General features: G+C 51.1%; 1 protein-coding gene across 1 annotated transcript in view; it reads left to right on the forward strand.

Annotated features, from left to right (window-relative positions):
• Nucleotides 1–571: 571 nt before the first annotated feature.
• The window catches only part of CRTAC1 (cartilage acidic protein 1), a 135,676-nt gene continuing 112,660 nt past the window's right edge, over nucleotides 572–23,587 (forward strand). The window contains exons 1-2 of the mRNA XM_087862830.1: nucleotides 572–738; nucleotides 18,375–18,574. Coding sequence (XP_087718956.1) covers nucleotides 715–738; nucleotides 18,375–18,574 — 224 coding nt within the window. The 5' untranslated portion in view covers nucleotides 572–714. The remainder of the gene's footprint in view (nucleotides 739–18,374; nucleotides 18,575–23,587) is intronic.

Genomic DNA, 23,587 nt, shown 5'->3' on the forward strand with positions numbered 1-23,587 from the left:
GCGGCCGCTCCGGCCCGGCCCGGCGACGCCAGATCGCTATCTGCGGGGGGAAAGGCAAGGCAGCACCGCCGCCCGCGCCGCCACCCTCGGCACTGCGCGCTGGGGTTGCCACGGGGACCCTGGGCTCGCCTCCCTCCCCTCCCCTCTGGCCTTCCTTCTCCGCTCTTCCTCCCGAGGGACCCTCGCTTCCCGCCGGCCCGGGGCCCCCAGCGCCCAGCCAGGCGCCCTCGCCTCGCCCCTCCTCGCCAGGCCCCGCTGCCTCCTGAAGGTTACGCGACGCAGCGGCGGGGTGCGGGGGGCACCCGCCCTCGCCGCCGCCTGCGCCGCCGCCCACCCCAGCGCCCGCCGCGCCGGGCCGGCCCGGCTGCCGGCTGCTGCCACCGCAATCCCCGCTCCTAAATCAGCGCGGGGAGGCGTCCCCTCCCCCACCGGCTGCCCGGGCTCCCCGCGCCGCGATTGGCCGCGCGGGCGCCCCCCGCCCGGGGCCCCCAGCTCCAGCGGCCGCGCCATTGGCTGCGGGTCTCCGCCAGCCTTTACATAAGCCCGGGCGCGCTCGAGTGGAGTTGTATAAAGCGAGCGAGCGGTGGCGGGGCGGGAGGCTCGAGGCCAGCCCGGGACCGGGGCTGGGAGCTGGAAGGCGGCGGCGGCAGCGGCGGCGGCAGCGAGCGCCCGCGCTCCGACGCCCCCAGGCGGTGGGGCAGAGAGAGCCCGAAGATGGCTCCGAGCGCTGACCTCGGCGTGAGTACCCGCTCCCGTGCCCCCACTCCCTCAGGCGGAGAAAGTTTCTCCCGCCCTGCGCGCCCCTCCCGACCCGCCCGCAGGGATGGCGGGGACGCCGCCGGGGAACCGGGAAGACGGACACCGTCGCGGAAGGCGCCGCCAACTTGCCGAGAGGCGCAGGACCCGACTGGCGTGCCGAGCCTCCCCCGCGGGCTGGGGGCTAGGCGTGCGCGGGGCTGGGGATGGAGGAGAGGTGGGAGCGGAGCTGTGCGGACCACAGCCCGCCCAGCTGGCGGGGAAGGTGCTGGGGGCGCGCTGGAGGTCAGCCGTTTGGGGAGGGGGCACTGGGGCTGCGAGGGGGGCGGAGCGGGTGAGGAGGGATGTGCCGGGGGTATTTGAGAGTCACCCAGCGGGGCTCAGCCTCGGGCCGGGGAAGCTACTGGCCTCGATCGGGTGACCATGCTGCCAGCATGGGGAAGAGCCCCAGGGAGCTGGCGCTTCTTCCCCGGGGAAGCCGAGCTCCTAGGCACAGCGCTGGGTGGCAGAGAGCTCCGGGAGCTAGCCCCGCGAGCAGCGTAGCTGCCCGCTGCCTTTGCTGGACCGAGGTGTGGTCTCCTCGCTCGCAGCCTGTCTCGGGCAAACCAGCTTCAGGCATTCCGGGGGAGCCGGGGTCCTCCTCCGCCCGTGGGGGCACATGGAGGCTTTGATGGGGCAGCAGGCCAGGCTTGGGGGCATGCCCGACAATGCAGCGCGCCTCTTCGCAGTACAGTAGTTGGGAGCTCTGGTTAGTCCCGTTTCTGCAGAAACCAACTCAAGAATCCAAAGTCATCCCAGCCTGGATGGGAACCTTCCAGAGTGATCGGGGAATGCTCCTGGGGTTGGGAGGGGGCACTCCCCCTTCCTCCGGGATGACTAATGAATATTGCTGGTGGTGGTGGCGGGGTGTGCACCTAGTGTGGCTTCTGCGTGTCCCAGGAGGTGCTTCAGCTCTCCAGGCAGGACACATTCTTGAGTCACACTTGAGATGTCTTCTGGGATGGGTGCAGGACTTCCCAAGTGAAGCCAGATGGAAAAGAAGGGAAAAGGGTTCCAAGAATAGGGGACAGCTCTGTAGTGCTGTCAGGAATCAGGGGAGAACTCACCGGGGAAGAGAATCTCTACTGATGGGAGACTTTTTTACCCTGATGACTTGGGGCTGGAGATACCCAAGACTGAATCAGAGTGAATTCAGAGTCATGCTGTACCTCACTCTCGGCCATGAGGGAGGGGAGATGGAGGATGGAAAAGTGGGAACATGGCGGTTCTTCCAATATAGCGGTTCTTCCAATATAGCTCTTGAGGAAGCATTTTCTCTCCTTCTGACTTAAGAACATCATCCTGGCAGCAGCTCCTAAAGTCAATTTAAGAAGCAATGAAGGGAGTTTAGGGTCTTGATGCTGGCACAGTGGACCACAATTAGAATATTCTGACTTCCAGTTGGCGTAATGGACTCTGGAGAAGGTCAAAGGCATGTTGCTCAGTTGGGGTGTATCCTTCACCTGTACCCCATTTGTGAACACGGTGGGGGTTTTGAACTCCTAGGGTAGCTGCTTCAGCCTGGAGATCTTCTATGGGGGTTATCAATCCATACCCCCAAACCCAGCCCCATCCTCTGCCTGCAGTCAACATTTTTCTGCTGCGTTTCCCTACACCTTCTCTCCACTGGGGATTTGTGCAGCGAGATACCTGCTTGTTTCTCTTTCTTCCCTTCTCTCCATCTGTGCTGCAGCTGGCCTTGTGAACCCTGATGTTTATTACTTGGCACCTTGACGTTTGCTTAAGACGTCCTATCGCTGCACGGGAGTGTCCCTGTGAATGTGTGCACCAAACGCCTGTGTCATACTAGGGAGTCAAACCTAGACCATTGTGGAAAGAGGACCATGGGCCACAAAGGCAGTACTATGAAAGTGCTTATGGCAGTCTCCAGTTCTCAATCTTCTTGCTGCCTGCCTAGGTGATGGAAGGTTAAAGGTGGAGCAGGCTCCTTGGTGTCCAGTAGGGGGCGCAAAAGGCACCCAGCTCAAGACCACGACTTTCCCACTTCTTGCCCTTTACTGACCATGGTAACTAAACACTTTGGGCAAGCTCGGGCCACAGCCCCCAGACCTCACCTTCATGATGGGAGCTCTGCTACCACAGGCTTCCCGGACGTTAGGTGGTCCTGCGATCTCAGGTGCAATGGGGCAGGTGCGCGCACAGCATTCCAGGGAAAGAGCTAGTGCTCAGTCCCACCTGCTCTCAGAGGTCACTCCTTTGGACTCGGCTCTGGTGGGTCCTTTGAATTCGTTAGGAGCTCATGGAGTCCAAGAACATTAGGGCTAGAAGGGAGGATCCTTGAAGAGCACCTAGTCCAACCTCATCCCATCCCCAACACTCACATGCATACATAATTTACATATTTCGAGAAAGCTGAGGCCCAGTCAGGGCAAGTGTCTGGCCCAAGGTCACATGACTATTTGGTGGAAGACATTGGACTAGGTCTCAGGATTCCCGGTTCTCTACACAGGGCTCTTTCCAATCCTGTGACCTGCTTCTTCTTTACTATGGAGATGGACGTGTGTTCTCAGCACACTAGGTATTCATAATTGCTGACATTGGTAAATTAATAAATTTAGTAAATTTGGGAAAATTTCCTTCAAATCAATTATTCAGAGCGAGGAGCAGGTAAAGGTCTTGTAATGTACATACACAGGTAATAGAAATTCCGAATTGCTTTTTCCCTTCCGTCCACTATCTTATCTCGTTATTCCAAGCAGTCTTTTAGGCAGAAACAAAGCAACTCTGGTTCTCAGTTCATGCATGTAGGAATCGGAAGCGCCCAGTCCCTCGCTGTGGTCTCAGAAGCCAGACCAGAGCTCTTTCTTTCTCTCACTAGGGCATGCTGGCATAGGCTCTCCCTGTCCTGCATCACACTACTGCCTGTGGCACCTCCATTACTCAGATCCTGAGTGAGAGTTCCCAACCATTACTTGCCCACTTCCCCATCTTTGCTGCTCCCCGCTCAAGGACAGAGTGTAGGATGTTCTATTTTTGCAAAATCCTCATGTTAGGGCTCCTTGGGTGACCTGGAAGATATTACCACTTCCACTGCCCTTTTTCTGTTCTGTGAGTCTGACTGTCGACATCTGAGCTGGGCCTTGGGAAGGAGGCTTGCCGAGTGGCCTGTGGGCCGCCTCTCTGTTTCCTCTCCCCACCCTGTTCCTTGGCACATGGCATAGAGCTCCTCTGGGGTCCCCTCGGAGCCTCAGCAGACTCGGTGGTGACTCTCAGGAGGAACCAGTGCTGCCAAGCCAGAATCCGGAGAGCCAGATCGTCTTCTGTCCCTAAAGCTCACCCAAGGGATGCTTGTTGCCAGGGAAGATGCTCGAGTTTCCTCTTCTCCTTCAGGCTCACAGGCAAGTTGGGTCTTAGTCTTCAGGGGGAGGAGGGAGGTAGTAAGATTATGTGGACCACCAGAGAGCAGCAGTCCCCTCCTTTAGGAAGTGGGGTTGTGAGGGGCTGTGCTTGAGATGGGTGCCAGCTCCTGGTTCTAGCTGAAGAAATGTGCCTGCATTCCCAAGGCTTGATCTAGTCTGGTTAAGGAGAGGAATATTATTATTACACGAAATATGGCTAGAGCACAGGATCTCTGGATTTTTGGTTGAATGGGGAGAGGACGTAGAGTTTGAGATGTGGCATTAGACCCTGAGAAAACAAGAAGTCACCCTTTTCATGAGCCCCACTAGATGGCTGACCCTTCCTTACCCTACTCTCGTTGGGAAGGCAGCCCAGTGTAATAGAAAGGACATGGGCTTAGAATCTGGCTCCCCCCACTTACTGGCTTAGAGATCTTGGACAAACTGCCTGACCTCTGCATGCCTCAGTTTCCTTCTTTGCAAAACAGTGAAGCTGGCAACCCTGTGATAAGGGTAGGATAGTGAAGATCAAGGAAGATAGTCTTTAACATGCCTCTGCCCTTGGCGAGATGTAAGGAGGTATTCAGCTGGAAGGGGATATTATTGCGGGATCACTGGGAACCACACTGATTCTTCCTTTTCCAAGCGAGCGAGGCTGAGTGTCCAGGTTTGCACATCAGCCTCCGCTCACAGAAGCATCTGGGCTGATGGACAAGGCCTTCCTGGCAGGGCTCCCTCCTCGCCTTCTTCCTTCCCCTACCTTGGGGTTTTCATTTGGGGCTTCTGCCATACTTGGGGAAAAGAAATTTTACAGGTCCCAGGATAATTCTGAATGTGATGTAGGGCCCTGAGCTATTGATTCCTAAGGAAGGATCTTTGTGCTGGGAGAAGCCTTCCTCGGAGCCCAGTGATTTAAGAGTGCTGACAAATCCGTGCTCACCGAGCCTCCTGCAGGCTGCAGATACAGGCTTCCAGGCCAGCCGGGGCTCCATGAGGGATTTCTGGGGAGCCTGGCTGGTTGCTTAGGGGACATAAACCTGTGAACTCTGCTTAGGAAAAAGTATGAAATCGATTGGTTCATTATCACACCAAACACACCCTGGACCACTTAGGGCATTTAAGAAATGAGAAGCTGCAAAGAACTTGGAGGCTACATTGGAAAAGTAGAGAGGTGTGGAGGGTTTGGGGACAGGAAGACCTTTTGCCACTGAACCACTCATGATCTTGACCTTATTGAAATCCCTTGGCAGTGACTAGAGGGTCTGCATTGCCCCCCAGTCATCCGGCAGTGTCTGGAGACATCTTTGGTTGTCACCACTGGGCTCGGGAGTGCTGCTAGCTTCTAGTGGGTTGAGGCCAGGGATGAGGCTAGACACCCTACCATATGTAGGACAGCCCCCCCCCAAAGAAAAATTGTCTGGCCTAATATGTCAACAGTGCCAGGGCTGAGAAACCTGGGCTGGAGCATCACCCCACAGAGTCGTAGCATGCTGGAGGTGGGAGGGATTTCAGAAGTGCCCTCATCCAGCTCCCCCATTTCACAGCTTAGGACACTAGGATCTGCAGCGGTGGAAAGACTAGTGAGGGTCCTACTACAAGCAAGTGGCCAAGCTGGTCTGGAACTCAGATCTCCTATTTGCTGAGACCGACTTATCCAAACTGTTTCAAAGATGTTGTGAAGATTAAATGTGAGCTGTGAAAACACTTGGAAAATTATAAAGAGACTATTATTAATATTGCTATTATTAAGAATTTGGGAGTTAGGAAAGTTCTATTTCTGGCTGTGCCACTGACTCATTGTGTAATACTGGGTGCATCATCCCCCCACCCCCATGCCTCTCTGAGTGAGTGTGTGTGTGTGTGTGTGTGTGTGTGTAGCGGTGGGGGGGTGGTCTTAGCAAATAAGTATATCGTAATCATTATCTTTAGAGAAAAGTCCAAAGATTTGCCCTTCAAAAACCCTAGCCACTTAAAAAAAAAAAAAAAGGACAAAAATTTTCCTTGAAAGAAATCATGTTGACTTCGTAAGAAGCAAAGCGTTTCTTCTTGGAAAAATTCCAGTACCCTGGCCCTGTAAGTTGGTTCCAGCCCAGGAAATCTGATCAACATCCGGAGGAGAAACTGATAGCTCCACAAATGACGAGCGATTGGATTTGTCCCCACTCCCTCCGGGAAGGGGAGGTGGCAACTTCACTCTCCTGCTCAGCCCTCCTGGCACAGGGAAGTCCTGCAAGGAACTTCACGGAGGGATGGGAAGGCGTATCATTAATTAGTAAAACCTTGTTTACTTAACAGACATATTCTTAAAGATCTCTTCCAAGGGACGTTTTGACATATCACTTTAATTAGCAAGCGCAGAGAGTGTATAGAATGACCCTTCCCGTTGTTTCTAGTCACTGTTATCTTTGCACCCAACAAGTGAAGTAACAAGGTCACAGGAATCACTGCCGAGCTCAGGCTGTCCCTTTGACCAGGGGAGGGACCGCGGGGACTTCCTCCCTCACGGCAGCCTCTACCTGCCTGGAGAGCAGCCCCCAAGCGGAGGTTCTCCCGCGGCATCTCTGCCCTACCCTATTTCGATATCTCTCATGTCAGACAAATCCCGACCCAGCTGTCTGGACGGGGAACAGGCCCCGGAGCCCGATCCCGGCCTGCATGGGCAGAGGAGCTCTTGCACGACTGGTGGGAGCAGCCTCCGTTGGTGTTTCTCACCGAAGGCCCATCTCTGGTCTCGCCTTTCATGTGCTCAGGGCTGGAGGTAGGAAGTCACTTGAGTCTCTCGGAGAGGATCAGGTTACACCCTGGTCTGGCCCTGTAGGAGAGGAGCTAAGCAGACAGGCCCTTTCCATCACCTGCAGACACGTTGTCTAAGTGATGTCACATTCCCTTTCATCCCGGTTTCTAAGAACAGACTCTTCCTTGGAGATCATAGCCATGCAGCTGTATCGGAGAAGCTATGTATGTCCAAGGAGGCTTTGGCAGTGGGGACACAAGAGTCCCTGAGAAGAAGAAACACTGTCTTGTAAGCAGTGTCAGGGGAGGCCCTGTGTCTTTTGTTCTCAGCCATGGACTCCATGCCTAGTGTGGTGCTTGGCACGTCGAAGAGCTCAGTGGGTACTTGGGGGTGGATAAATAAGCAAATGCAGGGGGCCGTTCTGGGGCAGAGGTGGCTCTTGGTATGAAAGTGGATCTCCAGACTGGCCTGGATCAGTGAGGCCAGTTTTCCTTCTGGGTCCTTCTTCCCAGAGGGCTCTAGAAACCTCAAGGTCCCACTACTCAAGCAGGGGTCGAGGAGCCCAGCCAGGGCCCACCCTATGAGACGGTGGCCAGCTCTGAGCCCTGAGCAAGGCCCGGGTTCTCTTTCTCTTTACCCTCCTCTGGGCGCTCTCTGCCCTTCCTTTCTCCTTCCCCCCAGGCTGCCAGGAAGCTCAGCGCAGGTTTGCCTCGCTTTCACTGAGAGAATAGATGATATTTTGGATTTCCACTGAAGATGGACTAGGGAGTGAATCACTGCTTCACAGAAAGATTCCCCAGGGCATGCTTCTAAACAGCAAGGTCCGTTAATGCGTTTTAAGTGATTTAGGGGGGAAAAAACAACAACAAACCCTGACCCGTAGACTCCTAGGCCTGGAAGAGCACTTTGGAGGTCGTCCAGTGTCACACCACTCCAGTGCCCCAGGATGCCCACACCCCTTCTGTGGGACTCCCACTCACTCTCCAGAAGCGCTGTCTGTCCTGCACACAGCTGCCCCAAATCTAAGACGCTCTTTCTACAATGCCTGGCTTATCTTGTAGCCCGCTTCAAACTCCCTCCCGAGATGTGAGTCCGGCTCCTTACCTTGGCCGAGCTGGCAGACTCTACAGGCCCAGCTGCCGACCCCGCCTTCTCCTGCACCCTGCCCGCCACAGCCCAGGCACCGCATTCCAGCCACCGCTGCATTCACCGAGGGTACCACGCTGTGTCCCAGCCACGCCGGGGTCCGCAGGTCCACCTGGGATGCAGCTCCCGTGGAATGAATCTCCGTTCTCCATCTCTCCCTGCCCTTCTCACCCGCGTGCCTAGCCAACCCCTCCCTTCCCCGGGCTGCCTCTGCACTTTGCCCCTGTTGCTGCTCGGAGCTTACCCGTCTGCATGTGTCTCACTGCTGGTAGGCGGCAAGCTCCTTAGGAGCCAGGCCTCAGGTGTCTTCCAAACTGGCCCACGGGCGTCTCCTAACTGAGTACGCGTGTGTGTATGTCAGTAAATTGAGGAGTCCTGTGTTTCGAAAACAGTACTGAAGAAGTCAACGAAATCCGCTGGGCTCCCTGGACAAATTAGTCACGGAAGCAAGCCTATTCCTCAAAGTCTGACAGTCCCAGGCGTTCCATTCAACTTTTGGCCACTGCTCCTGGAAGGGGAGTACCTAGTGGGCCCAGGTTCCTCCATCCCACAGATAGTGGTTAGCCGTGGTCTTAGCGCGATCACACTCTCTCTTCCCTGCCACGTACGGGCTTCGTGTTGGCCGGGCACTGCGCTCAGCACGGAATAGGCATCATCTCATTTCATTTGCCTCGTGCACTGGGCTGGGAGACGCCACCTGTCCGCTCACTTTCAGTGACCCCGTTTCATTAGCCTGCCAGTGTCTGGGGCACCTCCTTGCCAGGGGCCCCTGAGTTTGCATCTGCCTTTTCCGGAACAGGAGCAGGTCTGCTCTCTGTCTGTGAGTCCAGCTGCAGGCAACATGTGGCGCTTTCCCCAGGTCGAGGGAAAGAGGAGGAAGCCTTGTACTTTCTGGGTGCCGGGGAAGATGCAGAGGACGTGGTGGCCGCTGGGGCTGGTGAGGTGCAGAAGGTCTAGCGTTTGGCGATGCAGAGGACCAGGACAGACACAAGGTGGAGAGACTCCCCTGACGGAGGCCTCGGAAAGTATACTCCATATACTCCATGGGGCAAGGCCTTTATTTGTTCCCAGCTCTTCTCCCGGCGTTGGGCACAGGGCCTGCCACGGTGTGGGTGCATGGGGATGTTAGGGAATAAATGGCCGAGGGAAAGGCCCCTCCAGACCTCCAGCTTTCTCTCCCACCAGGCCCAGTGTTTGCTTCCCAGCTGGCATCCCAGCTTCCAGCCACACCCTCCCATGGCTTCTCCACACCCCACAGCTATAGGGGTCTTTCTAACACACCCCTCTAGCCCGGGGGTTCCCCAAGCCTCTGGCTGCTGTGGCTCACCAGGCTGCCCCTCTTTTCCACCCTCCTTCTCAGAGGTCGTCCTGCTCCATCCTGTGCTCCAGCCACGCAGAGCCTCATTGCACAACACAGGCCTGCTCGTCCACACGCCATGCTGGCCCCGCAGCCCAGGACACTTCCTCCACCTTGTCCCCTTGGTCAGCTCGCCGCCACCCCTCCCTTGGGCCTCCCCCAGCTCCCCCAGGCAGAGGTGTTTGCCCCTCTGTTCCACTGTGTTTCCATCTCACTTGCTCTAAGACAAGTTCGGTATAGTGAGAGGATGTGTCCCGTGGAACGTCCAAGAATGCCAGCCGGAGCCAGTGTGCTTAGACACCAAATCTGGCTCCTCCACACACTAGCTTTGTGACCTTTAGGAGGTTCCTTAACCTCTCTATGCCTTAGTTTCCTCATCTATGAAATGGGGTCCATAGTAAAACCTCCCTCACGAAGTTACCATGAGGACTGAAAGAGACCATCTAAGCAAAGGGCGAGAGTAGTGCCTGGCACCCAGTCGGGGGTAGGTAAGTGTGACTATTACCACCCATTCCTCCTATAGGACTTGTTACATGAAATTGTGGTGAATACCTGTTTGCCTGTGTACGGAGTCCTATGAATTAAGCTGAAGAGAGAGGTGATCCGTTCTGAGATTAGAAACAGAGCTCCCACAGGCATGTGGAAGTGGGTGAGGTGAGAGGAAGGGGGCAGTTAATAAGTATTGCCACTGTTCAGGGGAGAGAAGGAGAGGCGTCTCCAGCAGCGGGGATGGAAAGACTGGGCACTCCTGAGAAATATTCATAGAGCAGAGTGGACGCGGTGATCCTGCGGTGGTGAGGAAGGAGGAAGAACCGATTGTGATACCAGATTTCCAACCTGAGTGACAGTGTTGAGGTTTGAAGGAGCCCAGTGAACAGCATCCCCCTTCCCTACTGAGGTTCAGGACCAACTGAGAGAGAGAAAGGGGGAGGGCGAAGGGAGGTGGGAGGCAGACCTCAGACACCATTGTTACAGATATGGCTGTTTGGAAGGCCCGGCTTCAGAGTGGGGTCTGTGGGGCACCTCCCAGTGCAGCTCTCGCTGCGGGTGGGGGAAGGGCTGAGCCTCAGCATGTGGCAGAGACTGGCCTCTGCAGGGAGGCAGGTCCAGAAAGGGCTGTCCTGCGCAGTTGTTGCACACTGAGCAATCTGTGAGTCCCAGCTGCAGCCCTCAGGAGGAGGACCTGGGGGAAGGAGGGAGGCCAGGAATGTGGCCCTGGGACTGGAAGCTCTCAGTCTCACACTCTTAATGCTTTGGCCTAGAGACTTCCTTGTTTTGCTGGCTGTCCTGTGCATGATAGGAAGTCTGGCAGCATCCCTGGTCTCCACCCTCTAGATGCCAATAGCATTCCCTTCCCTGGTTGTGACCACGGGAAATGTCTCCAGACATTGACAGGTATCCCAGGGGGCAGGTAGGGGAGCAAAATTGCCCCCAGTTGAGAACCACTGCTCTAGTCAAGTGGAAGGTCCTCTGGATGGAAACCTCAGGAGTGGGAAATAAATGGCTCCTCCCCACTCCTGACCCAGGGAGCGGGGCCTTACATAGGCAATGCTGGAAGGGCAGGTTGGGGTGACAGCCAGGTCCTCCACTGCTCTCTGGATGCTCTTCCTTCCCTCCTGCCTCTCCTGTCCAGCTGCCTTCTTAGCATCCTTGCACTTAACTTGCAGCGACACCCCCCTACCTCTAAGGAAGCATTCCCAGCTCCCAGCCCCGCCCCCCAGCTCCTTTAGCTAGCTCTTTGGCTCCCTCCTCCACAGCACCCCTCACCCTGTACTGCAGATGTTGACGGGCTTTCTCCCTGTGACCCCAGCGCTGAGAGTAGAATCCCAGGCTGGTACAGGGTCCCCGGGGAGTGTCGCTGTGGGTGAATGAACCCAGACAACTTCTGGGAGCTCTTCCGCAAAGATGCCTTTAGTTCCAGGCACTCCTGCGTGGGGCTCAGCCCCTGCGGGGCGGAGCGCTCCTGCCGCTGCCTTTCTCCCCAGAGTCTCTGCCCCTACAGTGTCTGGAAAGGGTCCGTGCTCCCTGCTCGTTTCTAACTTCTGAAGCATTTGGGACTCTTTTGTAGAGTGAGACTCTGCCCCCCTACAGTGTCTGGAAAGGGTCTGTGCTCCCTGCTTATTCTCAACATCTGAAGCATCTGGGCTCTTGCTTTTGTGAGAGCTCGGGGTGGTGTCCTTGGCTCTTTCGATAATTGCTAAAGAACTGCTTGCCCTGGAAATTGCCCTGGAAGCCTCTCCCCACAGCTGCCTGACCCCACTCCGAGATCTAGGTTGCTTGGTTACCAGCTTTCAGACCCAATTCAGGAAAGTCCCAAGGCCACAGAAAACTGAGTTTGGCTGCATGTGACCCGACCCACAGCCAGTGTCTAAAGACTATGAGACCTAACACTACCCGTGTGGAAAGAAAGGAGACAAGCAGTGAGCGCTGCCCGGCCTGGCCCCAACAGGTGTCCACTAGCTCACCTCACCCTTGAAACCCTGGTGTGTCCTCTGCTTCCCACATTACAGATGATGACACAGAAGATCTGAACGATGGAGGAACATGCCCAAGGTCACTATGTAGTTGATTGGGGCGGAGGGAGGGGGGAGTGAGAACCAAACCCAGGTCCCTGACTCCAGGCTTTGGGTTTTTTTCCCCCTCTTTTTATCCTACTGAAGATTGTTCAAGAAGTTTGCTTATAGATTTTTTAAAAATTATTATTACAAAGCAAGTCTACTCACTGCCTGAACCACAAGTCCTACCATCCCTTGCCCTTGTTAAGCCAGACCCCTCTTTGCCCCCTCCCCACACCTCCCCTGCAGAAGCAGCCCACATTCCCTACGGAGGCACTGGCTGCTCTGGCCCTGCGCCCCTCGGCCCAAGCTCTGCCTTCGGCGGTTAACCTCGCCTCCTCCAGGCTGCTCGGCCCTGGATGTCCTCCCTTGAACCTACATGCTTAACCTCCGACTCTGTACTGCTCAGAGTGCTCGAATACGTAGTAGGCATTTCATGCCCAAGCATTCGAGAAAACAAAAAATTTCAGTTCAACCTACTTTCTGATTCTATGTTTAACTTCTCCACGCTCTCCCAGAAGATTCAGATGTTCACAGTGGTGTGACAGGAGGTGTCTCAGGTCAGCCATGTACAATGTGAGGTCACGCCAGGTGCCGGCGGCCCTTCCGCTTCACGCAGTGCCAGGCTGCTCGGCTTTCTTCCCCAAACTCCCTATCTCACCTCTTCCTGTGACATTCTCTAGCTAAGTAGGGTTTCTTCAGATACTACGACAAGCTGGTGAGGAATTTTAGGAGTAGAAACATTTTTCCCTTTAAAGCAGACTGTAGCTTACACTCCCAGGTCTCTGAGGACCATGAGGCTGGAGCAGTGGTTCTCAACCTGGGCCTCCCATCAGCGTCATCTGGGGAGCTTCTCAAAATACACAGCACCCAAGCCCCAGCCCAGACCAGTTCAGCCAGAAACTGGGTGAAGGACCTGGGCCCCATCATATTTCTAAAAACTCCCAGGTGAGTCTCTTGGCCAGCTGGGGTTTAGAACCATCGGTCTAGATAGAACCTTGCTACTAAAAGTGAAGTCTACGGACCAGCGGCAGAGGCGTCACGTGACACTGTGTGAGCGCGCAGAAACTGAGGCCCCACCCCAGACCTACCAAACTGGACGGTGCCTTCTACCAAGATCCTCAGGTGATTTGTAAGCATGGTACAGTTGGAGAACCCTCGCTGGAGGGAAAGAACAGTTCTTAAATAACTGTATGACAAGTTGCAAGCAATTTCTGCTGATTCACATTACCATTTGGACATATTCCTTTGCACACTTAACAAATATTAATTGAGCACCAACTAGTACCAGGCGCTATGATGGTTCTTAAGAACATATTGGCATGCGTCTCTGTCTTAGCCTGCAAATTCCTGCCCGTACCCCGTTTTCTGTAGCTGTAGCATTTGATGATAGCCATCCCTTTTCTCCTCGACGTGACCCCCCTTCCGGTTCCATCCCTTCCCTTCTCACTTTTTTGGAAAGACTGGAATCAGAATCCTTCTTTGTCACTTCACAGTGAATATGGTAATTTAACTTGGAGCTGAAGACGGCGAGGACTTTGAGCGTATAAGGATAAACTGAGTCTACAGCCCTGAGGATTGCGTAACCTTCGATTGATTTCAGCTCCTTAAACCTAGAGTCAGAGAAGCCGGTTCCTGAGCTAACCTCACACCTTCACTGCAGTATATAGCCAGGTTTCTCGACTGGGAGTTGTGGTACGGAATCTTGTGTTCAGTGTGTAACTTGTAGACCATTGGCATCACCTGGGAACTTGTTAGAAATAGGAAATGCTGGACCCTACTGCAGGTCTAGGGACTCAGAATCTGCACTTGAACGAGACCACCAGATGATTCACATACACATTAAAGTTTGAGAAGCACTGGTATAGAACAGCATTTCGTAAATTTTGCAACATGTTATAATCACATGGGGGAGCTTTTAGAACTCTGATGCGCCCCTGCTGCACCCTACGGCAGTTAAGTGAGAATATCTCGGTGTGAGACCAGACATCTGGTCTCTACATTTGCCATGTTAGCCATTTTTAAGTGCACAGTTGAGTGACATTGAGCACATCCACACTGGTGTGCAAACATCACCACCATCCATCTCCAGACTTTGTCATCTTTCCACACTGAAGCTCCGTCTCCATTAAACACTAACTCCCCCATCCCCCTCCCCCCATCAGCCCCTGACAAACACGATTTTCTGTGCTTGTGAATGAGACTGCTCTGGGTACTGCACATAAGTGGAATTATAGAGTATATGTCTTTTGTGACTGGCTTATTTCACTCAGCACCATATCTTCATGGTTCATCCATGTCATAGCGTGTGTCAGAACTGTCTTCCTTTTTAAAGGTTATAATATTCCATCCTACGTATAGACCACATCTTGTTTACCATTCAGCTGTCGATGGACTCTTGGGCTGCTTGTACCTTTTGACTATTGTGAATAATGCTGCTATGAACATGGGTGTACGAGTCTCTGTTTGAGCCCCTTCTTACACTTTCCAGTGTAAACCTGGAAGTGGGATTGCCAGATCACATGGTAATTGTATTTGGAATTTTTTTTTTGAGGAATTGCTGCACAGTGGTTTTCCACAGTTGCTACGCCATTTTACATTCCCACTAGCAGTGGACAAGGGTCTTAGTCCTCCACATCTTCACGAATGACTGCCATCTTCCAGGTTTTCTTTTTCTTTTACTATATCCATCCTAATGGCTATGAGTGGTGTCTTATTGTAGTTTTGATTTGCATTTCCCTAATGATTACTGATGTTGAACATCTTTTCACATATTTATTGGCCATTTGTATATACCTTCTTTGGAGAAGTATCTATTCACGTCCCCTGCCCATTTTTAATTGGGTTGTTTTTTATTGTTGAGTTGTAGGAACTCTTTATATATTCTGGATATTAATCCCTTTTCAGATATAGGATTTGCAAATATTTTCTCCCATTCTATGGGTTGTCTTTTCACTCTGTCGATAGTGTCCTTTGATGTGCAAAAGTTTTAAATTTTGAGGTGATCCATTTTATCTATATTTTCTTTTGTTCTGTGTGCTTTTGGTGTCATGTCCAAGAAATCATTGTCAGACAACAGTATTTTTAAAAAACTGTCCCAGTGATGCCCGTGTACAGCTCCTGCTGAGCAGTGTTTCTCAAACTTTAACGTGCATTTGCGTCACCGGAAATCTTACTAAAATGCGTATTCTTATTTATAAGGTCTGGGGTGGGGTCCAAGATCCTGCTTGTTAACAAACTCCTAGCTGATGTTGAGGCTGCTGGTCTGAGAACCAGTCTGAGTAGTCAAGGTACAGAAAGGCCCTTTGATGATTTCTTTCACACGAGCCCTGAGAGTAGAAGGTGGATATTTTCCAGACCTTTTCCTGAATTTCTTTACCACAGTTGTTTCCTGATCTGCCATGGAGACAGGCTCACAGCTTCCCCTCTAACTCACCGCTGGTTCGGAGCAGCCCGGGTGGGTGCACTGAGTGCCCTTGACGTAGCAGAAGAATAACATGTAAAGTACATGTTCTCCCTGCCCCCCCCCCCGCCTCTGCCCTGCTGGGAAGGCCGTCCACTGGTCTGTCCATGTGGGGTGATTTCAGATTCCACACTAATGATGGCTGATTCCTCTCTGGCCTTGGCCTCTGTGGGGGAACTACTGTAGAACCCTGCCGAAAAGCTGTTTTGTTCAAAATATGTTTAATGTGCTCAAAAAGGAAAATCACACAGGTTGGTCTGAAGTTTATAGAAGGAGCTGGAGAGAAAAACTATTGAAGGTCTGCTTCTAAAAAAAAATCCTTTATTTCATCCTAGAATTTTAGAGCAGAAAGGACCCTCAGAGTCTATCCCAAACTCTCATTTTGGAGAAGAAAGCTGGGACCCAACAAGGCTGTGGACTTGTTCAAGGTCACCAAGCCAAATAGAGGTCAGCCCTTAGGTGTAATACTTATTTTTTAATCTTGCTTTAGGTTATCTGGAAATGGTTAACACAGAGTAGCTACCTCTTTCATATGGCTCCTTTAATTATAAGTTCACTTTTGTGGGGCACCTGGGTGGCTCATTCGGTTAAGCATCTGCCTTCGGCTCAGGACATGATCCTGGGGTCCTGGGTTTGAGCCTTGCGTTGGGCTCCTTGCCCAGCAGGGAGTCTGCTTCTCCCTCTCCCTCTGCCCCTCTCCCCCCAACTCCTGCTCACTCTCTCTCTGTCTCCCTCTTTCAAATAAATAAATAATCTTTTTTTTTTTTTTAAGTTCACCTTTTCACTGAAAAGGTAAAAATCAACAGACTGGATCATGGTTCTTGTCCCTCATGACCTTCATTAGAAAATTTCTACCAGATGTTTACTTTTATAAGTTATGAATCTCTTCTAAAGAACTTTGAGGCTTCCTGCTTAAGTGTGCAATCTAAGAAAAAATAGTTATTATACAGTATTTTTCAGTAGTGATGTGCTTCTGAAACCTATTCTAGAATTCTGATGTTACCTAAAGAGAAGGTTGTTTACCTTCCGTGTTATCCCAATTGGACCTGCCTCCCTGGAGCCAGTGACCCAAATTGCAGGTATGGTACCTGGGAGGGACTAACTAGCTTCTAGAAGATATACCCAGTGCCACTTTCCTTTTCTCTGTCCATTGCAAGCCTTGTAATCTGATCACAGTACTCTTTCAATCCACTGCCAATGAATTGGATCTGGCTCTCAAGTTGAAACTCATTTGCTGTCCTTACGATAGAGATCATACCTTGAAAAGACCAGTGGCCTTCAGATCCACCCCACATTTCAGCATGTCTACACTGGTTATTAAATACTCTATAGCTTCTCATTTTACCACCAGCTGCTCATTAATCCAATTATAAGTTTCCTTTATCCAACCAAACTTCCTGCTGAGTTGCTTAACTCTCATAGTGATGCGTTTGCCTTCAGTGATTAGACAGCCCAGTGGAAGATACTGTTTTGTTCAGACATCTCGGTCATTTAGGCTTGACCTCGCTTTGATGGCACAACACCCGACATGGGCCGTATGCACACGCTGCAGGAGCCTCCTTCCCAGGAAGCCTCACCGAGGTTAGTTCCTGCCTGCCATGGGAGCCCGGCCCCTGGGTCTCTCCGCAGCCTCACCAGCAAGGTGTTAGGGAGGCTTCTGAATCCTGTCTGACTGTGAAGGCAGTGCCTGGGCCCTTCATTTGGGTTTCTGGGTCCTGAACAGAGGCAAGCTCCTTTGCTGGCAAGAACGTCTGTCTCCATATGGAGAGTCAGTCTTCCCATCCTCTGTTCATTAAGACATCAGCCTCACTCAGCCTTGCTCTTGCTGCCAGACGCACTGGTGTGCCAGCAGGAAGGGTTCCATCAAGAAGGGGTCTGCTGCCTTCTGAAGGCAGGGAGGCACCACTTTGCCCGCAGGACTGGACCTGCTCAGGCTTCATGGGACTCGCTCCAGCAGAGCCTTTAGAACACTCTGTGAGTTCTGATTGCAGGCCTGCAGGCGAGTCTCCGGGTGGTGCCATCTGTAGCTCACGCAAAGGCAGGGTGGAGTCCTTCCATCTCCTTGGCCATTCTCATCAGTCTCCTGGGTGCATGCCACCAGCTCCCGTGGCCCCAGGCTGCTCAGCAACACCCTGAGTTATGTTAGAGATATAATAATGAATTATACAATGGATTATACATAATTAATTTATAATAAAACACACACACAATGGTTTAATTTCTCCAAGTGAATGATGTGCCGCCGCCAGATCCTGCTGAAACACATTCCCTAACTGACTGCTTCCTGATCTGGAGATGATGGCCAGGTGCCCTAGGGAGGGACCTTGGCCAGAGGAACCTGCCAATTCCCAGATTCCCTCCAGGCTACCTCTGGGGTATGTCCCGTAGAAAGATAATCCTTCGCTGTCTCTCCTGTTGTTCTAGACCGGGATACCCATGGGGGTCTCGCTCCACCCCTGGACTGTTTGAGAGTGGTTATCTTCTTCATTCCCCCAATCTTTCCTTCAGAGTATGGGGGATGCCAATGTATTTATACCTGACCCCTTCCTCCCTTCCTCCCTCCCTCCCTTCCTTCCTTCCTTCCACAAGTATGTGTTGAGTGTCTATCATGTGCCAGACCCTATCCTTGGCTTGGTGTGCACGAGGAGGCAAAACACAATGATCCTTGCCCTGGTGGAGCTTACCTTCTAGCAAAGGGAGACAGACAATAAACCACATAACGAGTAAGTAGATGAGGCAGTGATAGGTGCTATAGAGATAGAAAAGGCAGAGCAGGAGAAGGGTGATCGGGTGTGACGCACGCAGGCTGTAGTTTTAGACACTGTGCTCAGGGCAGGTGTTATGAAAAGGTGGCAGCCTCGGGATGGCCATGGCCTCTGTGAACAGCGGGAAAGGCACTCGTGTGCCTCCTCGGGGCTGTTTGGTTAGGAGATCTTTCAGTAACATTTGTAACTTTTGGTTTCAGATGTTCAGGATGTTACTGTCCCTGCTGCTGCTGCAGTTTCTGCCCCCCACCGAGGGGTCCCAGCGGGCTGAACCCATGTTCACTGCAGTCACCAACACGGTCCTGCCCCCTGACTATGACAGCAACCCCACCCAGCTCAACTATGGTGTGGCAGTCACCGATGTGGACCATGACGGAGATTTTGAGATCGTTGTGGCAGGGTGAGTGCCTCCCACCCCGAGTTTGACCAATCTATTCGTCAGCTTTTGCTGTGATAAGGCTGAGTAACAAACGCCAAAAGCCAATGGCTTGCAATAGTACGCATTCCCACTCACAGGTCTGCGCAGGGCTCAGCTGAGCCGCTGGGATGCCATGTCCTTGCCTTCGCTGTGGCAGTGCGAGGATGGAGGCTGGCTAGAGTTTCGGGGCAGAGTTTGAATGCTGTGCTCAAGGCAAGCTCTTCAGATTTGTTAAGTCTCCTTCGTTATGCAAGTAACACTTCCTTAGCGGTGGGACTGTAGAATCTTTACGTAGGAAGGGCTTAAAGGTGACAGTTATGATAGAAGGGGCTGCTCAAAGCTGCCTTTGCACAGCATTTTCTGTAAGACTAGGAAGACAGTAATTGTCCCTTTCAAAGAAGGGAGGAAGATGAAAATTCAGGATAGCTAGACTTATTCTAAAGCATGCCGTGGTGCCCACTGCTCCCTTCTCTCCCGAGAAGCAACACCGTGTAGTAAGAAGCATACGATTTGGAGTCCGAATAGCTTGAGTTCATGCCGTGGGTCTACAGCTTTCTAGTTGCATGACCTGAGTCAGTCCCTTACTCGCTGAGTTTCAGATATATCATCTGTAGAAACGGGAATCATCGTAAAGCTTTCTCATTCTAAAACCTCAGTAGGGCGTTGCATGCACCAGTGCGTTGTCAGTTCTGCCAGTAACCATTGATTGGTGTTCTTTCCGGAGCCTTCATATGTGCCAGGCACTGTGCTGAGGCTTTCCCCGGCACCGTCTGACTTAACCCTCCTGACAACACTGTGAAGTACATATACAAGAAAAGGAAATTAGTTGGGAAGCGACCTGCCCTTGTCAATTAAACGGGACATGGATGGGTCAGGATTTGAACCCCAGGGCTCCCTACTAGAGCTACTGAACGATGATTGTACAAAGTTCCATTATCACTTCAAAAGTCAGTCCATCAATAAAAACACGAGGCCCAGTCCTCCTCATTCTGGGAGGCCTGAGCTTTTATGGCGGCACGGAACAAAGTTACTGTTAGGTACCATTATTTGTAGCAGTTGCATATAATAGTAAAAAGCACTGACTTGGACTTGGAAGACCTGGTGTTAATCCTAACTATACCACCCAAGAGTTGCAAACCTTGTGCAAGTTACTTAGCTATGCGGTGCCTACCTTTCTCATCTGTAAAATGGGCATATTGAAGTCTACTCCCCCCTACCACACAGGACAGGGGTGAGGATGAGCAGTGATGATGCAGATAAAAGATACTTTGTAAAGCACACTTCTTCTTCCATTTACTCATTTCTTCTACCCTGTGAAGAGTAGAAGGTACCCGATTCTAGATCGCCTAAAAGTCTGGATGAGTGCCCCGTCCGGGGGAACCCTCTGCGATGATGTAGGTATTTATGTCTGTGCTGTCTGATATGGTGGCCACTAGCCACACGTGGCTGTTGAGCACTTGAAATGTGGCTACTGGGACTGAGGAACTGAATTTTCATTTTATTTCATTTAACTTAAATAGCCACATTGAAATTAGTACAGTTCTGGGTCTTAAGAAGGAAAAACTAAAGAGCAGAGTGTGCTAGAAAAAGGAACATCAGAAGTGGTTGTCGTGACCCTTGTAGCCTGAGGTGACCCGAGCAGCTTGTCCACGCTCAGTGCTGCGGCGATCCGGTGTCTCTCTGCATCGGGAGCAGCCCGCCTCGTCAAATCCTGCCTCCCAGAGCCCTGAGCCTTTGCTTACGGGACTCTGACGCGTGTCTGAAATGTTCTAGCTGGCCCTGCCTCCTGTGAGGTGGCCCCGGCCTCCCCGGTAGCCCCTGGCAGCTGACAGAGGACAGAGGACGGGCCCTCTACAACTCACTGAGCTGAGCAGGCTGGCCCTTCACCTTGGACACGGGCTGCAGGTGCAGCTCTCCGTCGCACCCCTCCTTGAACCCGCACGGTTGCCACCGCACCTCCTGAACGTGTAGTTTCTTTCTTTCCAAGCGCTGGGCGTTCATTTCATCTTCCTTCCCCATGAAGTCCCTCCTCTGTCTCTTCCAAGAACTCAAGAAATTTGCTTCTGTCTCCTCGGCGGCAGGGAAGCTAGACCATCCTTTGCAGTCACCTTGGAGTAGATGAACCTGGTCTCGCTTGCTGCTGACTGTGGGGCCTGCAGCCCTTCAGAGCTCTCCTCTGGAAACAAAAGCCAGACCATCCTGGGTCCTCATCCTGAATCAGCCAGGGATCCGGGGAAAGACCCTTCTCTCTTCTCCCAGGCAAAGGTTGAACCAGGCAGGCCCTGTCTGGGGCAGTTTGGGCTGCCGAGCATTCTTCTGCAAGATGATATTGCCTGCTCCCAGCAAAGGAGAAGGCTTGCGTGGAGGACAGAATGGCGAAATTGGGCAGCCTCCCAGCTCCAGGTCAGGCCTTCTTTGTGGCTGTTGTGAAGCATTGTGAATTCTCAGAGTGTCAGAAAGACACGTTCTAATTTAAGTACCAAAATACGTTCCAAAGGCAAATATAACTTTCTATTATCTTCAGCTTAGGATGATTTGTCACTGTCTTCTTCTTTGGGCTGGATAACCAAGGGTTGACTATATAGACATATTTAAATTGGGACCTTGGGAGGTCATTTGGTCCACCCCTTGCCTTCCAAGGAGGCCACACCTATAGCTCTTAGAGGCTCCATTTCTTTAAAGCCTTCCAAGAGAATGTGTGCAATCTTTTTGTAATCTAGCTCAATTACTTATGTCAAGAATCTATTTGACAAATCTGAATCCCTCATATTAGGGTTTAATAGGCCATTTCTTTTAACTTTTGCTTTGCTATTGCCTTTGAAAGTATAAACCAAGCGGTCGCCATTCTTTCAAATAATGACAGCTAGGATCACTGCTCTGCATTTCATTCTCTGTGGATTTGGCCACATTTCTGGCTTTGACTCTTATTCTGTGCCGTCTACTCTATACCCATATTTAACTCCGTTTCCTTCTCTGTTTGATTGTAGACTCCGTTTAAGAATCATGCTGCAAGAGTTGAAATTTCTAAAAATTGAATGTGAATACCTTTACCAGGGGCACCTGCAATCCAGCTCCTGACAGGCCCCTCTGTACTATCGTATAGACCTTTCCATTAGCTGGTCCCTGAAGGCATTTAGCTTTGCGACCCCTGGGATAATGGCCAGCTCTTCAGTGTATAAGGCGCCCTGTACTTGAACTTGTCTTAGATGTGTTGACCTTGTAGTGTGTCTGACTTGAGCCCTGTTGCTTTGAGTATTTACTCTTTGAATAGGTTTGTTTTGTTTTGCATTTTTGGTATGCTCGTTCTGGGTATTGATGGCATTGATTTTGAGCATGTTGCGGGTGAGTTTGTGTTGTGTTTCAGTTTCTTGAGTTAATTGTGATGGAAGGCGTGTGCGTGCATCTGACTCTGGGAGGAGCAGAAAATGACCGCCCTTTGTTCTGCGGGGATGGGGGAGGGAATGGGCTGGCTCTGCTCCTCCGCCACAGCTGGGCGAGTGCCTCCGCATATGGAGGGTTTATCTGCTGACCGGCAGGTGCAAGATTGTGGTCCGTGCATACAGTCTCCTCCCTGCGGGTGAGGGGAGGATTTGATCACCCCCAGAGACAACTGCGCACGCACAGACCATTGAGGATCTTCAGGACTGGTTCCCTGGGTAAATAAAAAGCTCAGTAGCTTCCCTTTTTCTCAGTGGAACTAAACACCCAATCTACAGTTTCACATAGTCTGGAAAGGAATTCCTGTTGGTGTCAATCTTGCACGATTCCTTTAGAGCAGCTTTTGTTTCCTGGGATATCCCCAGAGGTCTGAGATAACCCCCCTACCCTTTCAGTTTCCAACAGAAGTTTTGCTCAAATGGAAAGATTGTAGTGGTTGTAAAGTTTAAATCACGATTTAGATCAGTTTTTCTACACAGAGCATTCATTTGATAAAACCTGAACTCATTCTTCACACTTGGAAGGGTTTCATTTAAAGGGATGCTACATATCGTAAAGCAGTGTCTCATTTTGTTCTTAATTTTGCAACTGTGTCAGAAAACTTTTTTAATTTACTAAAGTTAATTGAATTATTTAAAAGGCAAACTGTATTCAAGTACCAGATTAATCATAATCATATAGGAGATATGTTTGCCATTATAAATAATAAGAACGATAAAGAATGAGATATTTATCTATGATTTAACCAAAGCAGAATTTATGCATTTTATTGTAAGTATATATAGACACACACAGCGTCTATAGACTGTATAGCGTGTGTACATAGTAGGTAGGTAGATGTGGTCTCCATGTAAATATGTGTACGTATGTGTAGTCCATATAAGTCTGTACAGACATACACATACACACTTTTAACAAAATAGGAAAATGGGTTTGAACTTTCTGTGCTAATTGTTGCTTTGTAAAACATTTTAATAGATTTGATCATGAGTTTTGACAACTTTAAAATGTTGGATAATTTCATTCTGTTCAATTTATCTTTCTCTTTTAGTTTAAAATATCTCTTACAGTGTGATAACACTCGTATGTGTTTTATTACCAAAAAAATTCACACAATATAGATGAAAGTAAAAATCCATCTTTATCAACCCTCCACCCCTCCTTTAAGCACAACCCAGTCCTCTCCCAGAATAACAATTGTTTTCAGTTTGGTGTTTAGACTTCTAGAAATTTCTATGTTACCTATATGTATTACATATATGTTCCTAAGTTGCAAATATATAATTTTTGGAAGAATCAAACCGGTACATATTATTCCAAAACTCACTTTTTTTCACTGTACAGCCTATTTATTGTTCATATATAGAGATCTAGCTTGTTTTTTAAGTTGTTTAGTGTCGCTGTACCACATTCGTTTTGTCACCCCTCAAGTGACATTTAAACTGTCCCTAATCTGTGACCACTGCAAACAGTGCTGAACTGCACATCCTTACCCACATATGCAAATATTTTTCTGGGATAGGTACCAAGCAGTGGAGATGCTGGGAATGCTATGTA

The sequence above is a fragment of the Ursus americanus genome, chromosome 6 (assembly GCF_024610735.1).
Source record: "Ursus americanus isolate L20-20 chromosome 6, mUrsAme1.1.p, whole genome shotgun sequence".
Classification (NCBI taxonomy): domain Eukaryota; kingdom Metazoa; phylum Chordata; class Mammalia; order Carnivora; family Ursidae; genus Ursus; species Ursus americanus.